The sequence below is a fragment of the Haplochromis burtoni genome, unplaced genomic scaffold (genome assembly GCF_018398535.1).
Source record: "Haplochromis burtoni strain Fernald_Lab_line unplaced genomic scaffold, NCSU_Asbu1 Contig_38, whole genome shotgun sequence".
NCBI lineage: Eukaryota > Metazoa > Chordata > Actinopteri > Cichliformes > Cichlidae > Haplochromis > Haplochromis burtoni.
The window spans coordinates 2,085,461-2,106,363 of NW_024582399.1; the positions used below are offsets into that span (position 1 = coordinate 2,085,461).

The 20,903-nt window shown below is 41.8% G+C and overlaps 1 protein-coding gene across 10 annotated transcripts in view; it reads right to left on the reverse strand.

The window, feature by feature from the left end:
• The window catches only part of LOC102289154 (microtubule-associated protein 2), a 75,158-nt gene that overhangs the window by 1,942 nt on the left and 52,313 nt on the right, over window positions 1–20,903 (reverse strand). For 2 of the 10 annotated variants that reach the window (XM_005920180.3, XM_005920181.3), the window contains exons 5-18: window positions 19,606–19,680; window positions 13,094–15,775; window positions 12,699–12,890; window positions 12,468–12,605; window positions 11,798–11,853; window positions 11,115–11,132; window positions 10,503–10,688; window positions 10,280–10,397; window positions 10,068–10,115; window positions 8,008–8,318; window positions 5,242–5,334; window positions 4,496–4,588; window positions 3,781–3,862; window positions 57–169 (exon numbers count right to left, since the gene is read on the reverse strand). In XM_005920180.3, the coding sequence (XP_005920242.1) occupies window positions 57–169; window positions 3,781–3,862; window positions 4,496–4,588; window positions 5,242–5,334; window positions 8,008–8,318; window positions 10,068–10,115; window positions 10,280–10,397; window positions 10,503–10,688; window positions 11,115–11,132; window positions 11,798–11,853; window positions 12,468–12,605; window positions 12,699–12,890; window positions 13,094–15,775; window positions 19,606–19,680 (4,205 nt within the window). The remainder of the gene's footprint in view (window positions 1–56; window positions 170–3,780; window positions 3,863–4,495; window positions 4,589–5,241; window positions 5,335–8,007; window positions 8,319–10,067; window positions 10,116–10,279; window positions 10,398–10,502; window positions 10,689–11,114; window positions 11,133–11,797; window positions 11,854–12,467; window positions 12,606–12,698; window positions 12,891–13,093; window positions 15,776–19,605; window positions 19,681–20,903) is intronic. The other 8 variants (XM_042219835.1, XM_042219836.1, XM_042219838.1 and 5 more) reach the window with 8 other exon arrangements.

Below are 20,903 nucleotides of genomic sequence, written 5' to 3' on the forward strand. Positions count from 1 at the left end.
TCCTCTTTAACGTGAACTGACAGTGACATTTGGTATAAAAAGAGGCTTCCTTTTACCATTATGTTCCCGCCTCCAGGAGTGTGGCTGGCGTTCTCCAGAGAGTTGACCTTGGCGTGGGCCTTCTCTTTGAAGTCCAGCTTCACATTGTCGATACGCACATGTCCTCCCCCTGGGAACAGGACAGCAAGGAGGAGAAGAGAAGTGTTAAACCCACGAGGAATCGCTCGCCTGCAGGACATCACTTCTCCTAGGCAATGCTCAGGGCAAAAAAAATCTCAGCCTGCACACTGCACAGCCTGAAAAAGGCACAAGTGCCAGCTTTGACCTGATTTATACAGTTTATATAGTACCATGTAAGACTGGATGCAATATTCAATTTCCTGCTTTGACACTTTCTTGTAAATATCATTGAAATGGTGACATTATGGGGGCAAAACTGAAGCTGTAAGTGGACAGATGACAGATGAAATTAAGAAATATCAATCAGATTATTGCTACGATTAAAGGAAATACATATGCTTTTACTAAATCAAAACTAATTTGACAAGAACAGACTTTCGCTCAAAGACTGGTGTTATTGGGCCTTGTTTAAAAAAAAAAAATATGACAAACAGTTTGACATCTTTACGTTGATCTACGTGGAATTTCTGACTCCTTTTGTGTAACCCACAGCCACTGAACTATGTGTTGCACTGTAAGTTAAAGACAAGCATGTAATATAAAATAACAATATGTGGATCTGCCTCTATTATAAAATGGATGGTGACCAACTGCATTCTCCAACTGCTAAAAGAGTAAAATTTAAACTTTCGTGCTGTGTGACAGTGGCTTAAATGGTCTTATAATTGTGTAATGTGGTAAAAGACGTTTGGGATCATTTAGAAATCGTCATAGTTTGTCCAGCAGAGCAGCTCTGACTCCATCCGGGCTGCCTGCAGCACATGTAGCAGAGCAGCAGCACAGCTGATAGTTGTGTGGAATCAAGCAGCGTCTTCACATTAAGTTCCTAATGGGATTGGGCAACATGATAAAACCTCCCAACCACCTTCAGTCAGCCCAGAAATTTGTGGAGGAGTATGTGTGCTGCACAAACATTTGTAGCGTTTCAGTGAAAAACTACCAAAATAGAAGAAACTCTAATCCTGGTGCTTTGTTCTACATCAGTTGGACAACAAACTCCATCGGTATTTCTCTACAACTCCCCACAGAATTGACAGCAACATTTGATTCTTAAGACTTCAAATTTCCTAAATCAAGAAAATAAAAGCACAAAAGAAATTAGCATCCAGATCTGATGTACTCGACGAGTTGTCAATGTCTCATCAAATTTAGTTATGGAGTACTTTGCTGGTTGCCCTTTTTTAAAAATGTTACAGCATTGTTTGGGATTTTAGTTTGTTGCTTGGTGGTTGTTAGGCAACAAAGACATTAGTATATACCATGCATAATCCAACTCCTGTGGATATATATGAGAGCGCACAGTCCTGAAATTAAAATGATACAATGCTTTTATAAGGAGTTTTAGTTGCATACTACAAATGGGCCATTTTAGCTTGCTGGTCGGAGGTTGCTAGGCAATGTGATGATGTGCTATAGATAAGAACAATCAGGGACCGGGTTTGTTTGCTCAGCTGGAGGTTTCATGGATTACAGTGGATATACATAAAGAGAATTGGAATATATATCAATACTGGAAGGTTTTAATGATCCAACATTTAGTATAAAACACAGCATTTGTTACGCTCTAAATGGCACAAAAATCATTTATATCCATAAGGACAAATCAAAATCAGCTAATAGCAACTAGTCTTAGCATTCCTTTAAGAAGAGAGCCTTACATACTTTGTACAAGTAGGTTGCCTTCCTTTTTTCCATACATCATATATACTAGTTAAATGCATGCTGGAGTATTGTTTGGTCTGTGATTTTAGTGTGTTGTTAGATAGTTGCAAAGCAGCATTTAGACATCATAAGTTGCATGCATAATTCAACTGCTGTGGATATAAATTAGATGTTTTTGCCACCAAATTAAAATGATACAAAGCTTTTATAAGGAGTCATACACTGTAGGTGCATAAATGCTGCAAATGGGCCATTTTAACTCGTTGGTAGTAGAGATGGACCGATCCGATATTAGGTATCGGTATCGGTCCGATACTGACCTAAATTACTGGATCGGATATTGGAGAGAAATAAAAAAATGTAATCCGATCCATTAAATATCAAAAAAGCACTTCACAAAACTTGCGACATGGCATAACTTGGCCCATAACCATAGCACGTCGGAGCAGTGATCGCGTGATAGAGCGGCTATGGTAAGCGAGCCTTGCTACCAAACCGGCATTTCATCTCTGAGGAAGTGATCCCCGAGAGAAGTAAAGCAAGTGTGTAAGTTCATCTCTGAATGTTTATAAAGCATTCCCGCGTTAAGCTTAACAACCGATATATGGAGTGACTGCCTCTTATTCTCTCTCCCTCCCTCTCCTGCTGCTACTTCAATCGTGAAACTGATCAATGATCAGCTGATCAGCTTTTCTGTCGCGAGTCTGTCTCTCTTGTTTGCTTTTGGCCCACTTCGCGCCAGAAAGAGGAAACCAGCGGCTGAACAACAGCAGCACGTTTAAGCTTGATAAGCTGTTGTTAGAATTTAATTACTTTCTACACCAGGATCCTTTTCTACGTAGCTGTCGGCTGGTAACTGTGCAGGGGCGGATCTAGCAAAGTTTAGCCAGGGGGGCCGATAGGGCATGAACAGGGAAAAGGGGGCACAAAGACATACTTTTCTTTCTTATTGTCATTTAAAATGTCTAGCTTTTAATCAATAACTATCTGAATCTTACACCCAAAGTTTTAATATGATGTAAAATGTATAGAAGTCCATTACTGTATATAGTAACTGTTAAGTCTAATATATCCTAGTAAGCTATAGTACTTTTTCCTTTGGGAAGGTACCATCTGTGCAGTCTGCAGTTCTGTTGAAGAAAGATGTTGAATCTATGTAATTATTCTTGAAAAATAATTGATTTCTGTGCGTTTTTTTTCACACTGCATCAAATTAAAGTTGATTACGTCGATTAAGCATCATGAGGTGGAGGGTGGGGGATGGTTCCCTATTTTTTTTTTTGTGCTGGGAGTTTGCAACCCTATTAGTTAGGTTGCTTACTCTTTAAAATACCAGAATAGGAAGGATGTAGTAGGTTTAAGTTTATTAGATTGATCAGTATTGCTGAACTAGGAAATATTTTGGGTGCAGTGTATTTTTTCCATACAGGTATAACAGAATAGCTTTAGTGTTTTATTTTTTTAAACTTGAGTTTGAACTTATACAAAATGCAGCAAGATATTAAAAAAATCATTTTTCTTGATTAAAAAAACACACTATATCGGATTCATATCGGTATCGGCCAATATCCAAATTTATGATATTGGTATCGGTATCGGACATAAAAAAGTGGTATTGTGCCAACTGTAGTTGGTAGGTGGTTGCTAGGCAACATGATGATGGTCATTGTCTGAGATATAGATAAGAACCATTGGGGGCCTAAGGATTTTTTGCTCAACTGGAGATTTCGTGGATTACAGTGAGATATACATAAAGAATATATATCACCAATGTTTTTAAAAGTTTATAGTACGAGTAACTTCTTTCAACAAGGACAATTAAAGATGTGGTAATGACAACTAGTCTCAGAATTCCTTTAAGAAAAGGCCCTTAAACACATTGTACAATAATGTAATTCTCTAAGTTTTTCTAAAAGGCCAGCTGTGGCTGTACAGTACCTGGTCTGTGGTGGATGTTGGAAAAGGAGCCACATTTAGCGGTGACATGGCTCAGGTCGATCTTCTTGGTCTGGATTTGGATCTGCGAGCAGTGGCACATTGCACAAATTCACCTTTAATTGCTTTGAATGTGAATAAACCACAAATAACAGGCATGAAATGCAATGAAATGAAAGCGACAGGTTTCAAAAAGAGAGAAAATGAACGTGGTGAGATGACATGAATCTCTAGACAAAGGCGGTGTGAGTCAATCAACCGCAGTCCACAGAAAAGCCACAGAGAGGCTGATGTCAGATCCCTGGAGCGGAGGTTAACATGAACGCAAGCAGTGACGGTGCAGACATCAAACAAACACAGAACACGGGCGCTACTGTGTGACGCTACGGGGAGCAGGTGCTTTAATTAAACTTTATTGTCCATGGGTGATGTGAATTAGTGCGAGCATTGTAAACAAGAGAAACTGACAGCCTTGCAGGCTGCAGAGGGAAGTGGTTTATGTTATGAAATATATGCACTATGCAGACATGCTGTATGTTGTGGCCCAGGTGAATGCACAAAGATTATACAATTGTAAATGTTTTTGTTTCTGAGACACAAAATACAGCTAATGAAGACGAACACACTCCACGAGGACGGCTCACACACACATCTTAATGTGAAGTGTTATCAAGAACGACAGATCTTGGATGAGATGATTTTCTGCTAAGTCACTCACGTTTCCCCCGCCTGCCGCGTGCTGGATTTTGTCCAGGGAGCCACATTTAGACTTAACGTGGCTAAAGTCCAGCTTAACGCTTGGAATCATGACCTGCGGATGACAGGTTGACTTTTTTCTTTAAAAAAAACCCAAACAGACAGAACACACAGGGTCTCTCACACAGCCGTGGAGTCGAGGGGCTTAATAAAAAAAAAACCCTTCCTACTTCCCTGCTTAAAATAATCCTGTAGAGGCGTCCCAGGTTTACATCAGTCTGTCGATGCCCACTTTAACTCGAGTGCGCTTGAATTCAGACTGCATGAAATGAAGCCTATGCAGAAATCAAGGCCCTGTTTAGCATCAAGTCTCAAACGTGAAGCGCACGAAAGAGTTTACTTCCCAGTGTGCAACATCCACAATTTTTAAAAATTAAAGAAAAATCAAATCTTCTACCAACAGCTAGCTCTGCAAGCTGCTTTGCAACCCACCTCCACCCCAGTTTCCGGTCTATGCTAACTTTCCTGTTATACACTAAACAGTAAACAGTGCTAACTGAAAAAAAGTAACATAGGCGTGCTACACCTTTGGAAATAAACCCCTTCTCTTTTGCTTGTCCGAAACAACGTATTGGCAGACGGACAGATGACAGACGCGTGAACACATAATAGTAGCATGACAGAGTGCCACGACAGCCCCAGCTGAGAAAAAAGAGAAAGAGAAATAAGAGAAAGAGAGAAAAAAGAGGGAGAGAAAGGCGTACATACATTGCCTCCTTTGGGCGAGTGCTTCAGATTATCCTTGGAGCCACACTTTGGCTGAATATGACTGAAGTCCAGCTTCTCGTGTAAAATGTGAACCTAAAATAAAATTGGATAATTATGATAATAATAAAAAAGAAAAAGAAAACACTGTATGTGCCTCATTTAGATAAGTGTGCAGTGAGGGGTCGGGGTCTGTTTGCGTGCATCATTAGAACTAACAATGCTTTTCTTCGTGGTGGTGTATACAGCTCTGAGAATAGCAGTGATACGAATGTTTAATTCCCACTTTAGTGTCTCTCGCTTTGTCCCTTTGTCACTTATAATAGACAATAGTCTTCTAGGTTTCTTTACAATCTGACTTCCTTCTAATCGCCCCCTGCTGGTCATTAGAAGGAATGCAGTCTGGCTTCAGTTTCAGAGTCGGCCTTTTATATACAGTTTATAATGACCAGGATAAAAAGGTGCAAGAACCCCAAACAGTGGTGTTACAAACTGCTTGACTCTTATGTTGTAACTGAGACTGCAGTCACGTCCAAGAAATGACCTTCCAAGAATCTTTTACGGAGGACAAATTTGTGTTATTCTCAGAGCTGACCTGGAGGCAGAAATAATCTCACTGGTCAAGTTAAGCCTCACTGTGAGTAAGAAAAACTGAAAGATTGAGTTTCTTTCCTGAGAGATGCTCAGACTGATGCTCAATAAAAAGATCAAGATGTTATAAATATGATGAGGATCAAATCTGCAAATAGAAAACAAGAAAACGTATTTTTTCCCCTGCATTAGTAAAAACCCAGCAAACAGTAGTGTTGCTTGTACAACAAAAATAAAATAAAATAATAAAAAGGGGGACTGTGCTCCAGTTCAAAGACTCAGAAGGTGAAGACAAACAATAAAGAGAAAGGAAAAAGAGAAAAAGGGGTTCAGGGAAAACACATGAGAGCTGTGAGAACCAGCCTCCTCCTGCAGTCTCCACTGAACTGACCTGGATTCTTCCGACAGCTCTGATGTTGATTTATTCCCACGTATAACAACATGTGCTGTGTTTAGAGGTTATCTCTCTCATTCCTTCTGTGGCTGTTTCAGCTCAGAGGTTTCAGCCTTTCTGCAAGGTCGACCAATGACAGAGCGAATGAACTGAACTCAATGACGGCCCTGTTTGGTTTATTTTAAAAACATGAACTAATTATGTAAACTCGGAAAATCACAATACTGAAAACAGAAATACCACATTTACTGTTTTCAGGTCTCTTAAAGTGTTTCTTTAGTTTTGAGTCCAGTCCTTGTACCGGACCATTTTCAGAGGAATGAGCCACTTAACACTGACCCATGAGTCATTCTAGCTCCTGTAGACTTCAGTCTAAATAGAGTGATTTTGTGTGGAAGAAAAGCTTCTCTGTGAGCAGAAGCTAATATGAAAAGATAGAAAATGGTCCTCTAATATTTCTGGTCTATATATCTGTCTGCGCTCCTGTGCCGCTCCACTAAGCCGTGCGTCACCGAGCCTCATTAAAAATTTCTGTCCCTCTGTCAGTTTTCTCCCCAAAGAAGTAAGGAGAGCTGGCAGTGAATCGACTCCACCTCCATATATCACAGGGTTAATGACCTCACCAACACAGCACTGTGGGGACATTAAAATGATCAGTTACACCCCAAAGATTAACAAGGAGATGGTTTCTGTCTCCTATCTGCATGCAGTCCATGTGTTATTTTATGTGTGAGGTACGTCAGTGCAAAGGAACATCTCTCAGTTATTCTAACAGCTTGGCCACCTTGAGATCCTCTAAAATTTTTATCTCGTAGGTTCCTAAAAGACATCTTTTTCTGAAAGTCAAGGGTGGATAAAAGGAAGAGAGATGATATATTTTTATGCTGTGACCTTGATGTGACTCCTCCATAGGTAATTCTGCACGCTTGAAATTATTAATACCCAGAGCTGGAAGGGAAAATCCTGCACAGTGACGAAAGCAGCTCCCTCAGGGGCAAATGCTTTTGCAGGCTGGCTGCTCCTTGGAGGCGGTGTCTTCTTAGGAGGAAGGCTTTATGTTACAAAAACAAAAAAACTTTGGGAGAGCTGAAGGTCACCGGGGAGAAAATTGTTGGGAAAGAAAGAGGAGGAAGACGGAGGAAGAGGGGAAAGGATGCAGCTGATGACGATTCATCCAGACTGATGGAGATGACGGTGGACAGGGAGAGGGCAGAGGACAGTCGGAGGGAGGCAGACACACAGACGGTGGGTTAGAGGCACACCAGACAGTGAGCGAGAGCAAACGCAGAGCATGAGGAGACTGTTTGAGCATTTTATGACATCTCTGGAGAGAAAAAGGAGATAAAAACCCATCCTTTTAAAGCTGCCTATTTTTTTTACTGGTTTGCAGGAGCTGTTTAAGATTTTTCGACACTCTGATACTCACAGAGCATCCAGTAATACTGACTCATGATAATAGACAAAAGGATGGATTTTAAAAATCTCTTAAAAATAGTCAAATGTTTTGACTGAGGGAAATAATACAAAGAACTGAAAATAATTCAAGTTAAAAACAGCTGTGAAATCGTGATTGGTTTGCAGTTTAAAGTCTTCTGCAGCCTTTTTATTTTAAAATGTGTACTTTACTGCCCCCATGTGGCAGAATTATGTACACACATAATACTTATAAGGACAGAAATCATTAATCTATGGAAATCTGTGCTTTTTCTACCTGCAGATGTTTTCCTGTATTTCTGTGTGCTGCAAAGACAAAAGTCACTCTGTGTCTCAGGGCTGCTTGTTACCTGTCCGCCCTTCGGCTGATGCTTAATGTTGGAGGTGGAGCCGATCTTGGACTTCACATTCTTCAGGTCAGGCAGAGGCTGATTGATGACCTTCAGCTGCCGCTGGACAGAGGATGGAGATTTGGGTGGGGTTCGGATCACTGCCACCTTCTTCTCCTGGAGGACGCTGAAGGACTTGGGCGTGTGGCTGCCCGGGGTGCGCGAGCCGGGCGTGCGGCAGGAGTAGCTAGGGGGCGTGCCGGGTGTGACGGCGGAGGAGCCCGGGGTGGAGGCGCCACTGTGGACTGATCGGGAACGCGCCGAGTCTGTACCTTAAGAGAAGAGAGGGCAGTAATGAGAAGACGAAGGAGGAGGAATGAAAAGAAAACCTTCAAACTATTGGATAGAAAGGAGTGATCCTTCATCTGCTTCTTATGATGATGATGATGGAGGAGAAACACAGCACTGAAAAAGACCTGCTCAGTTTCCACCTAAGCAAACAGCCAAGATCACACACAAGTGTTTGCCCAGGAGCCTGAAAGCACAAACACAGGCAGCTGAATTCATTTAGCTACTGGTGGCTTGTTGCTGCGTTACCGGGGAAGAACCAATAAGATTTTATCCTACATGAGAACAAGGAACACACCTGTTGCTGTGATCCACACCTGCTTTTCTGATAAGATAACTGCAGGGTGGATAAAGCCTATTTAGACACGCTTTATAAATACCTGTTTCCAATGGAAACTAAAGCTTTTTCCCAATTTGTGTCACCCTGACCTTTGAACTATGACCTTGAAGCACTAAAATTGGCTTCTATAAGCTGTAAAAACCTGAGATTTTTGGATACATTCATGCAGTGTGTGGTTTTGCACATCTTTATGGCACCATTGTGATGTCATCGTTTGAAAAAATAAAAAGCGTGTCTAATGTCCAAGAGCTTAGGAAAGCCTGGAGGACTATTGCTCAAGAGCACTTTAAAAGAATTACAAAAAAGTCTGGCACCTTGGAAGTAAAATATAAAGAAATGAGGGGTGGCTCAAGACTTTTGCACAGACCTGCAAAGTGTTGTGCTAACATATGAGGTCAATCGATCAGTCTCATGTTCCAGCGGTCCATTGTGGAAGGCACAAACATACTAAATTTACCTTCTTACAAGCAGTTTTTCTGGTCTTAAGGATCACCTGTATCAAACATTACTTCAGCTGCTGTTCTGTGTGATTACCCTCTTTGAATTTCTTGGGGAAATAAATAAATAAAATAAAATCTATTTACTTTTTGGTACAGTAGAGCTACTCAAAATATGGGACACTGTCTCGATGCATGTGGACGAGAAGTCAAGTCTCACATAAAGGGGGACATCTTCGACCCTTCTCGGAACAGGGCAAGATGGCTTTGTACCAGAGGAGGAGAAAGAGGAGATCCTGGTACAAAACCAGGCAATAAGACAAGTGCATCCACAGACCTGACAAGTTTTCAGCTGGTTGAGCGGTTTGATTAAATGATACCCAGAACAGCTGAATTGTGCTTGTTTATGAAAAGGGTAGTACACACTGCTGAATGAAAACCTCTTTCCGGACACCCAAAAGGCCAGATTCATCGCATTTTAACCATTTGGATGAGAGTTTTCTGATGATCCAGCCCCATTAAACTTGCATGAGGTAAACAAGGCTGGCCACTGAGAAAGAAACAGAGATATCTGTTGCCATTTGCAACATTTCCAATCCAGTTCATGTTTGTTACACAAAAACAAATATGCTTTTCTTTCAAAATCAAGTGACCCTAAACTTTTGTGCAGATTACTGTCCCTCCCTGAGCCAAGCTCTGCCTGAGGTTTCTTCCTGTTAAAAGAGAGTTTTCCTTCCCACTGTTGCCAAAACCTTTCTCATAGGGGTTCATCTGATCGTTGGGGTTTTCTCTGTATTACTGCAGGGATGAAGGGATGATGCTCTCTTCTATGGAAAATATAAGTCCTTATCTTATAGTTATTAAAGCAAACAAGCATAAATAAACAGTATAAACTAATAAACAGATGTCGATGAAGATGGTGTGAAAGGTCTAAAAGGATCTACTAGGTGTTCTACCTGCCATACTAGGGGCTCTTCCAGACCTGGTGTCCGCTGTTCGGAACGCTTTACAGAAGAAGGGAATAAAAAGGGAAAATCAGGGGTAAAACAGCAGGTGGGAAGTGGAAGGTGTTGGGAGTTAAAGTATAATACAAATAATCTGGTGAGTAAAGAAGCAATTAATCTGGGAAGCAAACAATCTGAAGGTTTTGGACCGTGGAGATTCTTACAGGTTGGCCTGGAGGGGGTGCTGTTGTCCTCCTGTTCAGCAGCCGGGATGTGGCGTGTCAGAGACTTGGCCGGCCTGGGGAGGGATGACTTCTTCTCGGGGCTCCGGTACACTCTCTCCTGGATTAACAGACACACAGCAGAGTTGAGATGCAGGCTGAGGCATGCACATGCTGGTCACAGCCACCCCTCAACCCTTGCTTTTATCCCCCACCCTCACTTTACCTTCTCCACCCATTTCTTAGACAGAGGTGATGGGCGTGAGCACGCGGAGGAGGGACGGGCCTCGCAGAGCTCCGCCTGTACGAGGGGGCTCCGTTTAAGGCTACAGGCAGAGCCGGGCCGGGGGGGCTCGCGATCAAACCCCCGACGCTGCACTGCCATCTTTAATACAACCGCCCTCGTGGGGCTCTTGACCGTGACCATGACAACAGGGAGGAAAGGCATGCAGGGTAGGTGGAAGATGTTCAGGATGGAAAACAGGCATGACAAGCAGATGGAGAAATGAAAAGTTGAGACAGGATGGAGTAAAAATGCAATGTGTTTATTTGTGGCTCATACACAAACAGTCTGTTTGTGTACGTGTGTGTTTTGATCTAACCGAGCATATCTAAGAACATTGTTGTCTTTATAAATATGCCAAATGAACCACATGAACATTGGATTATTATTATTTCTGTTTGGTTTAATAATCTTTAGGAATGAAATGAAAGGAACACGAAACAGAATTTGGCTGAAATCGTTTGAATGAGCTGCGTCGCTCGTTGCTGCACATCACAAGTGTGTTTTTAATGGTAAAATGTAAAAGAATTTTGCACTTTTGATGTCTATACTCACAGATTTTCTCTGTCGAGACTGACACAAGGACAGAAGCAAGCATGCAAGACAAAATGATTATGGAGAGAGAGAAAAGCAGACATGCAAAAAAAGAGAAGAAAGCCCAAAAACAAAACAGAAAATATGAAGACGCCATGGCCTAACGTCGTACAGAAAATCCACTCACCAGCCACTTTGTTAGATAGAACTTTTCAACTCTTTGTTAATGCAAAAGCAGCAAATTACATTGGAGCAACTCAGTGCATTTAGGTCTGTAGATATGATCAAGCTGCTGAAGCTCAAACTGGGCATCAGAATGGGGATGAAAAGTGATTTAAGTGACTCTAAATGAGGCATGGTTGCTGATTCGATCTAATTTTCCAAGCAACCATTAGTAGTGTTTACAGAGAATGGTCTGAAAAAAAGAAAATATCCAGCAAGTGGGTAAAGATGCCTTGTTGATGTTAGAGGTCAGAGGAGAATAGCCAGCCATTTGAGCTTATAGGAAGGCAGTAACCCCAAAATAAAAAGGCAAACATGGGAATCACACGGGAATCCAGGTGAGGGGTAGCCAATAAGAAGAAAGCGGTCTTTTAGGGATCAATATTACTGAGAGATGATGAAAACACTCTTGGAATAACCTTAACTTTGTGAGGATTTCAATTGAAAGACAAAAAATAATAAACGTTGACTGTTATACTTACAGTGGTCCTCTCCCTGGACTGGTGGGCCACACTGAGGGGCTGATGGTGCTCCACACCTGTGAAGCAAACATGTTCATCAGTGTGACACACACAAATGCACATTTGCTGAATACAAGGTGAAAAAGTGGACATATGAGCACATTCATAATACAGAAGCACCTTCTGTACACGTATCACGACATTTCACGTCATCCTCACTTCGCTTGTTGACAGAACACACAACCTTCAAACATGCGGCCATTTTCAGGAGACATACACACGCACACAAGTGTTAAACCAGAGTTATTCAATACCAGTCACAATGAATAACATCATCACTGAGCAGAAAAAAATAAAAGCATGAATTTGAAGCAGAGCGGGAACAAATACTCCATGTTTGACAAAATGAGAAAAAACAAAGCATGTTTAAAGCTTTTAGAAAAATAAAACTGAAAAAGAAACCCAAAGCAGACCAGACATGACAGAACTTTAAAAAATAAATCAGCAGCACATGATGTTTGCCAGCTACACTGCACCTTGCTTGATTCCTCAATGAGCCATCAATGGAGAGAGAGCAAAGACATCAAACGCCACATATCCAAAACTGATTTACATTTGAAAAAATGCTTTAATTATTTGGGTGTTGCTCTCTCTCTATCCACGGCACTGACTCCGGGTGAAAAGTGTTCACCTGTGGCCTTGCGTCTAGCAGAGCCGTGAAGCAGAGCAGGCCTAGGATGTCTGGCCGCCGCTTTGGCTACACCCTTTCGAGACGGGGAATGACTTTGGAGGGCTGACACCTTACTCTGGTCAGCCCTCCTGATGCCTACTAGCAGAGAGGAGAGACAAGGTTATACCGACATGCATACCTCGGTTAGATGACAAGGATTATAAATTTCAGGCGTAAATACAGAATTGGAACCTTTTTTCTTCTTTATCTCCTCTCTTGGTGGATGGTGGCTCAGTACTTTGCGGGATACTTTAGACTCAGTGGTGGCCCTTGATCTGCCGGGGCCCCGTTTAGCGGGTCTGTCCACCACCACAGGCTTATTGGTCGAGCTCTGGGGCTGAGGAAGGGCTTCGATTTGCTCAGTCATAATACTTTTGTCATCATCTGCAGTGGAGAAGGATCAACAGAGGGCTAATTCTCCACGCTCCTTGCTAGCTAGGAGCTAGCTTAGCACAAAAGACACATTTCCAAACAAGTTTTCTGGTGCTAGCAAGTTTTTAAACCAAAATTATTAAACTAAATAAACATTTAAAGGCTTTTAATCTTTTTTTAAACAAGTGATTTATTAACAGGTTTACTCTGGGTACCTTGTGAATCCATCCAGCCACTGTCTGTATCTAGGATGGACACGTCCATGGTGGTTTCATCGTTAGGTGCTTGATCGGTCTGGCTAAGAACATCCGAGGTCTCCTCCTCCACCTTCCTCACCTTCTTTCCATCCTCTTCTTCTATCATTTTATGATCTTCCGTTCCTTCCTTTTCCTCCTTTGTTTCCTCTTTCTTCACCCCTTCGTACTCGTCTGTCTTCCCTTTCACCTTATCTGTGTCTAAGTCCTCTTCTATTTTATCTGCCTCCATGTCTTCTCTGCCTCCTTCCTCTGTTTGCTGTGTCAGCTCGTGGTCAGAGCAGGGAGACAAGTGCGAACTGTCTGTTGCAGGTTCGTCACTGTTTTGGGCGCTGTGACTCCATTCTTCTGCTCCAGACTTTGGATCTTCTTCCAACATCTGGTCATCCACCATCAGTCTCACTTGTTCTGTCTTTTGCTCTTCCTTCCCAGCTTCTTCAGTTTGACTCTTCCTTGTTTCATCCGGCTCTTGGGCTTCTTCCATTATCTCTTGAGGCTCCTCTGCAATCTCAATATCATCTTCCTCCTCTGCTTCTTCATCTATTTGTGCTTGAGGGATAATGATGATCGGAGAAGATATTTGGAGCTTCGGTGAGCCTTTCACCAGACTGCTTTTTTGCTGCTGGTTTTGGTCATTTTTCTCATCTGTGTGCTTTGTAGTAATTAAATCCTGAGCAGTGTTTGAGGTCTGTTGCCCACTTTGGATTGTCTTAGCTTTGTCTGTGCTCTCTTCTAAAGACTGAGATAATCCTGAAGCCAAGTCTTTGTTTGGCATTTCTGGTTCATCACTTCTTTCTTCAGATTCTTTCTGCTCAGGCTTCAGATTTTCTTTGTCTAACTCTGACTGTTTATTATCAACGTTTTCAGATGCTTTTAGCTCTGATGGGTCATCTTTCTGTGCTTTCTCTCCTGCAGTTTGGGTTTCTGATGATGTGTCATCTGGGGACTTGGGAGTTGTTGGAGTTGGAGGAACCTTGGTTCCAGTTTCTGTAGGCGCGAAAGTGAACGAACTGTCTGGTGGGATAGGCGAAGCTTCTCTTGATGGGTCTTTTTCAACATCTACCTCAGGGATAGCTTGAATCTTTATGTTCCCTGGCAACCCAGTCTCCAAACGAAATTCACTCAGTCTGTCTTTTGAAGTAGTCATTGGGATTCTTAGCCGATCCGGTTTTATTCCACTGGTTACAGCTTTTTCAAGGATCAGGTTAGACTTTACTGGTGAGCCTTTCTTTTCTACCACTGATATTTGAGAGATCACAGGGGTAACCTCTTTGTAATCTTGTTGTTGTATTCCTTTTGAAACATCTTTTGCTTCCAAATCCCCTAGATCCTCCTCTACTTCCCCCTCTACAGAAGGGAAACGCTGGTGTGGAGAATCCCCGGGACTGGGTACATCAGCGGGAGAAGGCATGGGCCCTGAATACTCACTGAAGACACAGTAGCCCACCTCCTCCAGCTGGTTTTCTTGTGAGACAACACTTGGGGCTTGATCTGTCAAGGCAAGCTTGGCTAAAGAACTTCCCACAAGGGCAGATACATTGGCAGGCACTGACTTTCTTCTCATGTAGTCAACCTCCATCCTCTCCAGGGATGGACGAGGTAGGGCACCAGCCAGGTCCAACATCTCAGAGAGGCTTCCTGATTGTTTAGAACTATCTGTGTGCTTATCATAAGGTAAGGGCTCATCTGCCACAGTGGGGATATTTTCAGGTGTTTCAGTGTTAGTCGGAGTAATGGAGACAGCTGGTGGAAATGTAGGTGGATGGCTCACCACAGATGGAGTTGACGGATAAACCTCTGATTCATCATAGCTTCCACTGATTGGATACAAGCTTCCCATGAAGATCCTTGATTTCTCTTCCTTCACTGTCTGTCCGGCTGAAGACCCAACAGTAATGTTCAAGGAAAGACTTCTTTGTTCCAGTCCCAGTTTACCAGAAGATGTGTTGACATTTTGCTTTTGTTGTTTCTCCATATTCTGCACAATGTTTTCATCATCTCCACTTAATTTTGTCTCTGCCGTTGTGCTGAGCTCATAATAGCTCTGGGTTTGTGGCAACTCTTCTTCTCGACCCTCCATGGATGTGTCAAAGTAGGTTTTTGATCCTGACACGTGTTCTACAAAAACATCCGATCTGTCAAGTTCTGGACTTGACGTCAGAGTTTCTTGCGAAAGGTCTGTTTTTTGAATATCAGTGAGCAGTGGTGTGTCATGCAATCTACAGTCATTTGCACCATGCTGGTCCTCCTTATTGACCGCCTCAAAAACATCAGTTTTTTCTTTGCTTTCATTCATATTTGACCCTGACTCACTTGGTAAGATAATTCCTGCTTCTTCTTTTTCTTCTGCCATAAGTTCTGATGAGGCCTCTGTCACAACAACTTCTTTTGCTTCTTTTTCTTTAGACTCTGAAAGTAATTTTCTGTCAGTGACCTCTTCTTTCCCACCCTCTCTGTCTTGATTACCCTGCTCTGTTGAGGAAGTGCAGGGGAGAAGTTTCTCTCTATCAGAAAGAAGGGGAGGGCCAGTCGAGGCAGGTTCTTCTCCTTCTGCCTTTGCTCTTTGTTTCTCAGGTGGCGACGGTTCATCTTCCTTCATAGTGGACTCACAAGATGGTTTACTGACTCTCTCTTCTGGCTGGGCTGCGAGTTTGAAGGATACTGTACAACTTTGTGTTGGGTCATGTTAGCTAAAAGCTTTGCTTGCAGCATCCACAAAAGCTAGCCAATACAGTCAAGCCGGCGCCGTCTGCACATAGATACAGTAGCTCTCCATCAAGCAATACACACAGCACAGTGTATTTTGTGGCAGGCCACAACAGCACAGAGGGGGGATCACAGCACCTAATATAGCGTGCAGAACTGGAATGAAGGAATGAGTTGCATGATGTTAGATGACAAGAAGAAAATGATACCCGAACACACTGAATTCCTATTGCAATACAGGAGGATTTATAAAATATGGTCATCAACATGGTGATCAAAATAAGTTACTTTTATTTGATGTATAAATGGTGTTACTGCAATTTCTACTGCAAACATTGGCATACTGTGGATATGAATGAATTGTTACAGTGCACAAATTATAAAAATAATATTTGCAATATAATCTTTATTAAGTTTCACAATAGTGATGAGCAATGAGGGTGAATCTTATTATCCTAAGTGTGTTTTTAGCAACAATAGGAAATTAACTTTTGCTCTGGGATGAAATGAAAACAACAGTGAAACTGAAAGCAGTGATACAACAGACTCAAAATACATTCAGGACTGATTTGTGAGGCACCCATACATGTGGGTACTCTCAGAAACAGCTGCTTCACACACAATTATTCCAGCAAAACCCACATAAAAAATATAAAGAGCGATAATTCTAGCAACAATTACATCTACAAGGCTTTACAGTTTAGACAATGATATTTGCATTTGCAATGTAGCTGGCAATACAAAGGTGCAGAAATGGATCGACTGTAATGTGGTTGATCGGGCGTTCTGATGTCGCTCCGATGGAAAGCAAATGGTAATGTTTTGGATGAAAAAGCACAAACTCAAAATGCTGCCACGTCATTTTGCAACTTCAGGTATCGAAGCGAAAGCTTAAGGATTTCAGAGCAACAAAGCTGCAGGAAGGCTGGCAGCAAAGCCTCAGTTGCATTACAGTTCATTAAGAGTTTTTGAACCCGCTACAGAACACAAGAGGAGCATGCAAAATAGGTTACGGGCAGACGTACACTCACGCTGTACCCTCACACAAACTGTATGCACACACAGAAAACCACACACACCTTTTTGTGATGGGTTGTGATCACCTTGATGACTTCCTCCATTGAGGGCCTCAGGGGTTTGGGCTTGCTGGAAGCCCAAAGCCTGGGGCTCTGTTAAATAATTTGTTTGTTCTAAGAGCAAATCTCTTGGCTGCTCATATGTCACATCCTCTTGGTGACTGTTGAGCTCCTCTGGAGCCTCCTCCTTCTCATCCTGCTGTTGACTGACAACCTCTACTTTATCATCTTTGGGCGGGGAAGGAAGACGCATAGATGAGACATGGAGGATGACAAAACTGGGATTACATGGTTTACAAGATACTTTCAGCTCTGATGGAGATGCATGGGATGCAATCAACAATACTTCTAGCTTGGTCTTTATAATTAAATACATAATATTTAACGGTTTGCATACTAGATGTAGAAGCGGTTACAGCATCTTACTACAATAGTATATAACAGTATATAACAGGGGTCCCCGATCCCAGTCCACGAGGGCCGGTGTCCCTGCAGGTTTTAGATGTGTCCTTGATCCAGCACAGCTGATTTAAATGGATAAATGACCTCCTCAACATGTCTTGAAGTTCTCCAGAGGCCTGGTAATGAACTAATCATGTGATTCAGGTGTGTTGACCCAGGGTGAGATCTAAAACCTGCAGGGACACCGGCCCTCGTGGACTGGGACCCCTGCTCTAAGCCATCTGTCTTTTTATTCATAGACTGTACGTAAAAGATGGGCATAGCCTCTGTGTCGGAAAAGTGCCTTAAAGTTAAGTCAGTATTTGTATTTTGAGGTTATTTAATATAAAAAAAGGGATATTGTACTTATAAATATACATAGATAAGTTATTATTAAGCTATTAAAAGTACATATGAGTGGGTGCTGGTTTGTGGAAACTGCCATGTCACCCTGCCATCTTGAATGCAGTTGCTAGGAAGAACGGTTTATATATTTGCCCATACCTGACAATGAGCTGGCTAAAAATAACAACAGCTGGTTATAGGCTAATAAAACTCACACTTTACTTCTGATTAACAGTTTGATTAGGTTCTTACATGGTATGAGAGTTTATTCACTAAATGTCTGAGTCCAACAATGTTACATTCACTTCAAAGAAAGTTTCACTAACAGCAGGTAACAGAGGCTAATAGCAGCTAAGTGAGGCTAACAGCAGCACTCACTAACATAAAGTTTCAGGATAGCCTCAATAACTGACCTAAGTATCACTGTCATTGGAGAGAAATGAGCTTCCTTGATTCACTGACCTGTATTGACCTCCTTTCACAAAGTTTTACAGCCTCCTTCTAAGTAAATAAAGCACGATGCCTCTCACCCAGCATTGACAGCTGAGGTAACAGTGGCCTAACTGCCTACACCATCGGGCGATCTGGTCCGGAGTTGCTTTTGCCGTGTGAGAGCACTTACTACAGGTGAATAGTGCCCAAAGCTTTTGAGGTGACTACAAAATATTTAACTGATTGTTAATTGACTGTATTAGATTTCCTTCTTTTTCCTTATTTATTGCTAAGTGTTGATATTATTCAAGTATCTTAAAATATAGTGTGTACAACATTGCACTTCTTACACACACAGAAGCAGAAACATATCGACCAGCCTCGTCGGTTATGGGGTACAGTCTAATTTTAATATTTTTTATCTGTCTTTGATGACTAAAACATGTTTGTCCTATATCAATCCTTGATTGCAATCTACAATTTACTGAGATCTAGCGGTACAAAGTTTAGATAGTATAACTTTAAACCTGTTGGCCAGAAGGGGGCGACTCGTCTAGCAGATGGAACAATAACAACCTTATTTGTCACGTCTTTTACAACCCCAACAGACATTTTCCTGAAGAGTGTGGCGTCTCATGTACTAGCTTCAATTCTTATTGAGTAGAAAAGCCATTTAAAGTCAACATTACACGAAATCAGTGTATGATTAAGCGCGCGACCTCAGAGTCAGATTCATTCTCTCCCACCTCAGATTTCAAAAAGCTAAGATGGCAATGACTGAAAAAAAAAGCATTACTTCACAAACCAGCTGTCAAAGTAGCTATTTCAATCTTTTTCATACGGTCTATGAGCATATCTCATTATCCCACAGATCTAAATTTCAGACACTGAGTAAAGAAACTAACCCTAAACCATGCAGTGAGACTATACAACGCTACACTTTTGTAATTGCATGCCACATGTCAAGAAGAAACACGCAGATATGTTAAATAGCTGAAAGTCAGACTTGGAAAAAATCAATACACAGAGTGAGATAGGGAACAACAGAGGAGATGCTGAGGGGTGGAAAGCAGACTAATGAAATGAAGGACTCCAGTGGCTGGTAATGTACCATTGCCTGAATGGAGGAAGAGTGTTTGTGTTGCCTAGTCCTTGTGTGCAGGGTTCACGACTCAACTAACTGTTATGTGTTTTAAACCAATGCAGGAGTGTGGACAGGACAGGGCGGCATGCTATGCATGCTCCAAACTCCTTAAAGGTGATATGACGATCAGCTGGCATGCAGAGAGAGCACCGTGAAATTAAACGGTAGGGGGAAAAGGAAAGAGAGAGAGGAGGAAGAGGGTGCCCCATCTTTAAATCCTAGGGACAAGTGTGCTTGGGTGTCTTTTAGAGACTTTTGTGCCACTCTCACAGCCATTCACACCGTCAACCTGGATAGCCTGGATTGGCTTTAAGTGTGTATAGGTGTACCTTGTGCCACGGGCCCAATCTGCTCAGCGGATGGAGAGGGGGGAGGGGAGGGAGGCAAATTGGCTGAGTCATCCACTGCGAAGGAGAGAGAGAGAGAGAGAGAGAGAGAGAGAGAGAGAGAGACACACACCGGGAAGACAAGACATGGATGGGAGGAAGGAAATGAAGACGATTCACTCTGCTGATCTTATCTCTTTGTGAGGTCTCCCTTTGAATTCAGAGCTCGGCAGGTTGTGTGTGCTTCATGAATGGTAAGTGCTCAGCACAAGACTGGACGCTTTCTCTGAGATTTAATAAGTTGGGCCTTTTGTTTGCTGCCCGTTGAGGATAAATGCAAACAGACTCACTAACTTACCCAAATGATGCAGAGAAACTCTTTTTTTAAAAAACATTTTATTAAGCTTTATAAGGCAGAATACACCCAAGATCAACACATCATAAACTTTCCAAATGTACTTGTTAGACGGTGGCACAAATATCATTGGTTCTCTTTTAAATTCTAACATGGTGTTGTAGCACTGCATTATCTAAATTACAAGCTTATTTCTTGCCTAGTTTTTCTCTGTCTGTTTTAAGGGTTCATTCATTCAGTTTTCTCGGTATTTATTTATTCAGCTCAACTTTTTATGAATGCTTTTAGTAAACAATTTAATTGTTTATTGGCAGCAAACATTGCTGGAACCCTGATATCATGCAGGCGCTGGACCGCAGAGAAGTGGATCTTGATGCTGTTTCCATGTAGATGTAATGCTGTCTCTTTAATGTTGTCTTTTTTTTTTTGCAGGCAACTAATTTGGTTGAGAATAGACACTTTAAACAATGTATAGTGCTTTGCAAAAGTCTTAAAGCCACCCCTTGTTTCTTTATATTTTGCTCGAATGGAGCCAGACTTAATTTTTATTTTTAAAGGGCTCTTGAACAATAGTTCTCCAGGTTTTCTGAAGGACTTTCAAGTGATTAGCTGGACATTGGCGTTTTCAGTCCAGCCGTTGTACCTGACCATTTTAAGAGGAATGTTTTTGTTTGCTAGCCACTTACACTGACCTGTGAATCATTCAAGTATAAAACACTCAAGGAATGAACCAGTTGTATTGTGTCTACATATAACAGACAACTTGGCAAAGAGCCAATTTTAAATTGTATCTTTAGACACTTTGTTACCAGCAGCCTGTCATAAAAACACATAATTTGTTCTCATTTCTTTAGTTGAATCTCTGAAAAATACCAAAGATAACACAGTTTCACATAAAATAGTATTTTTGCACCAACAATGTGATTTCCAAAGAGATTTTGAAAAA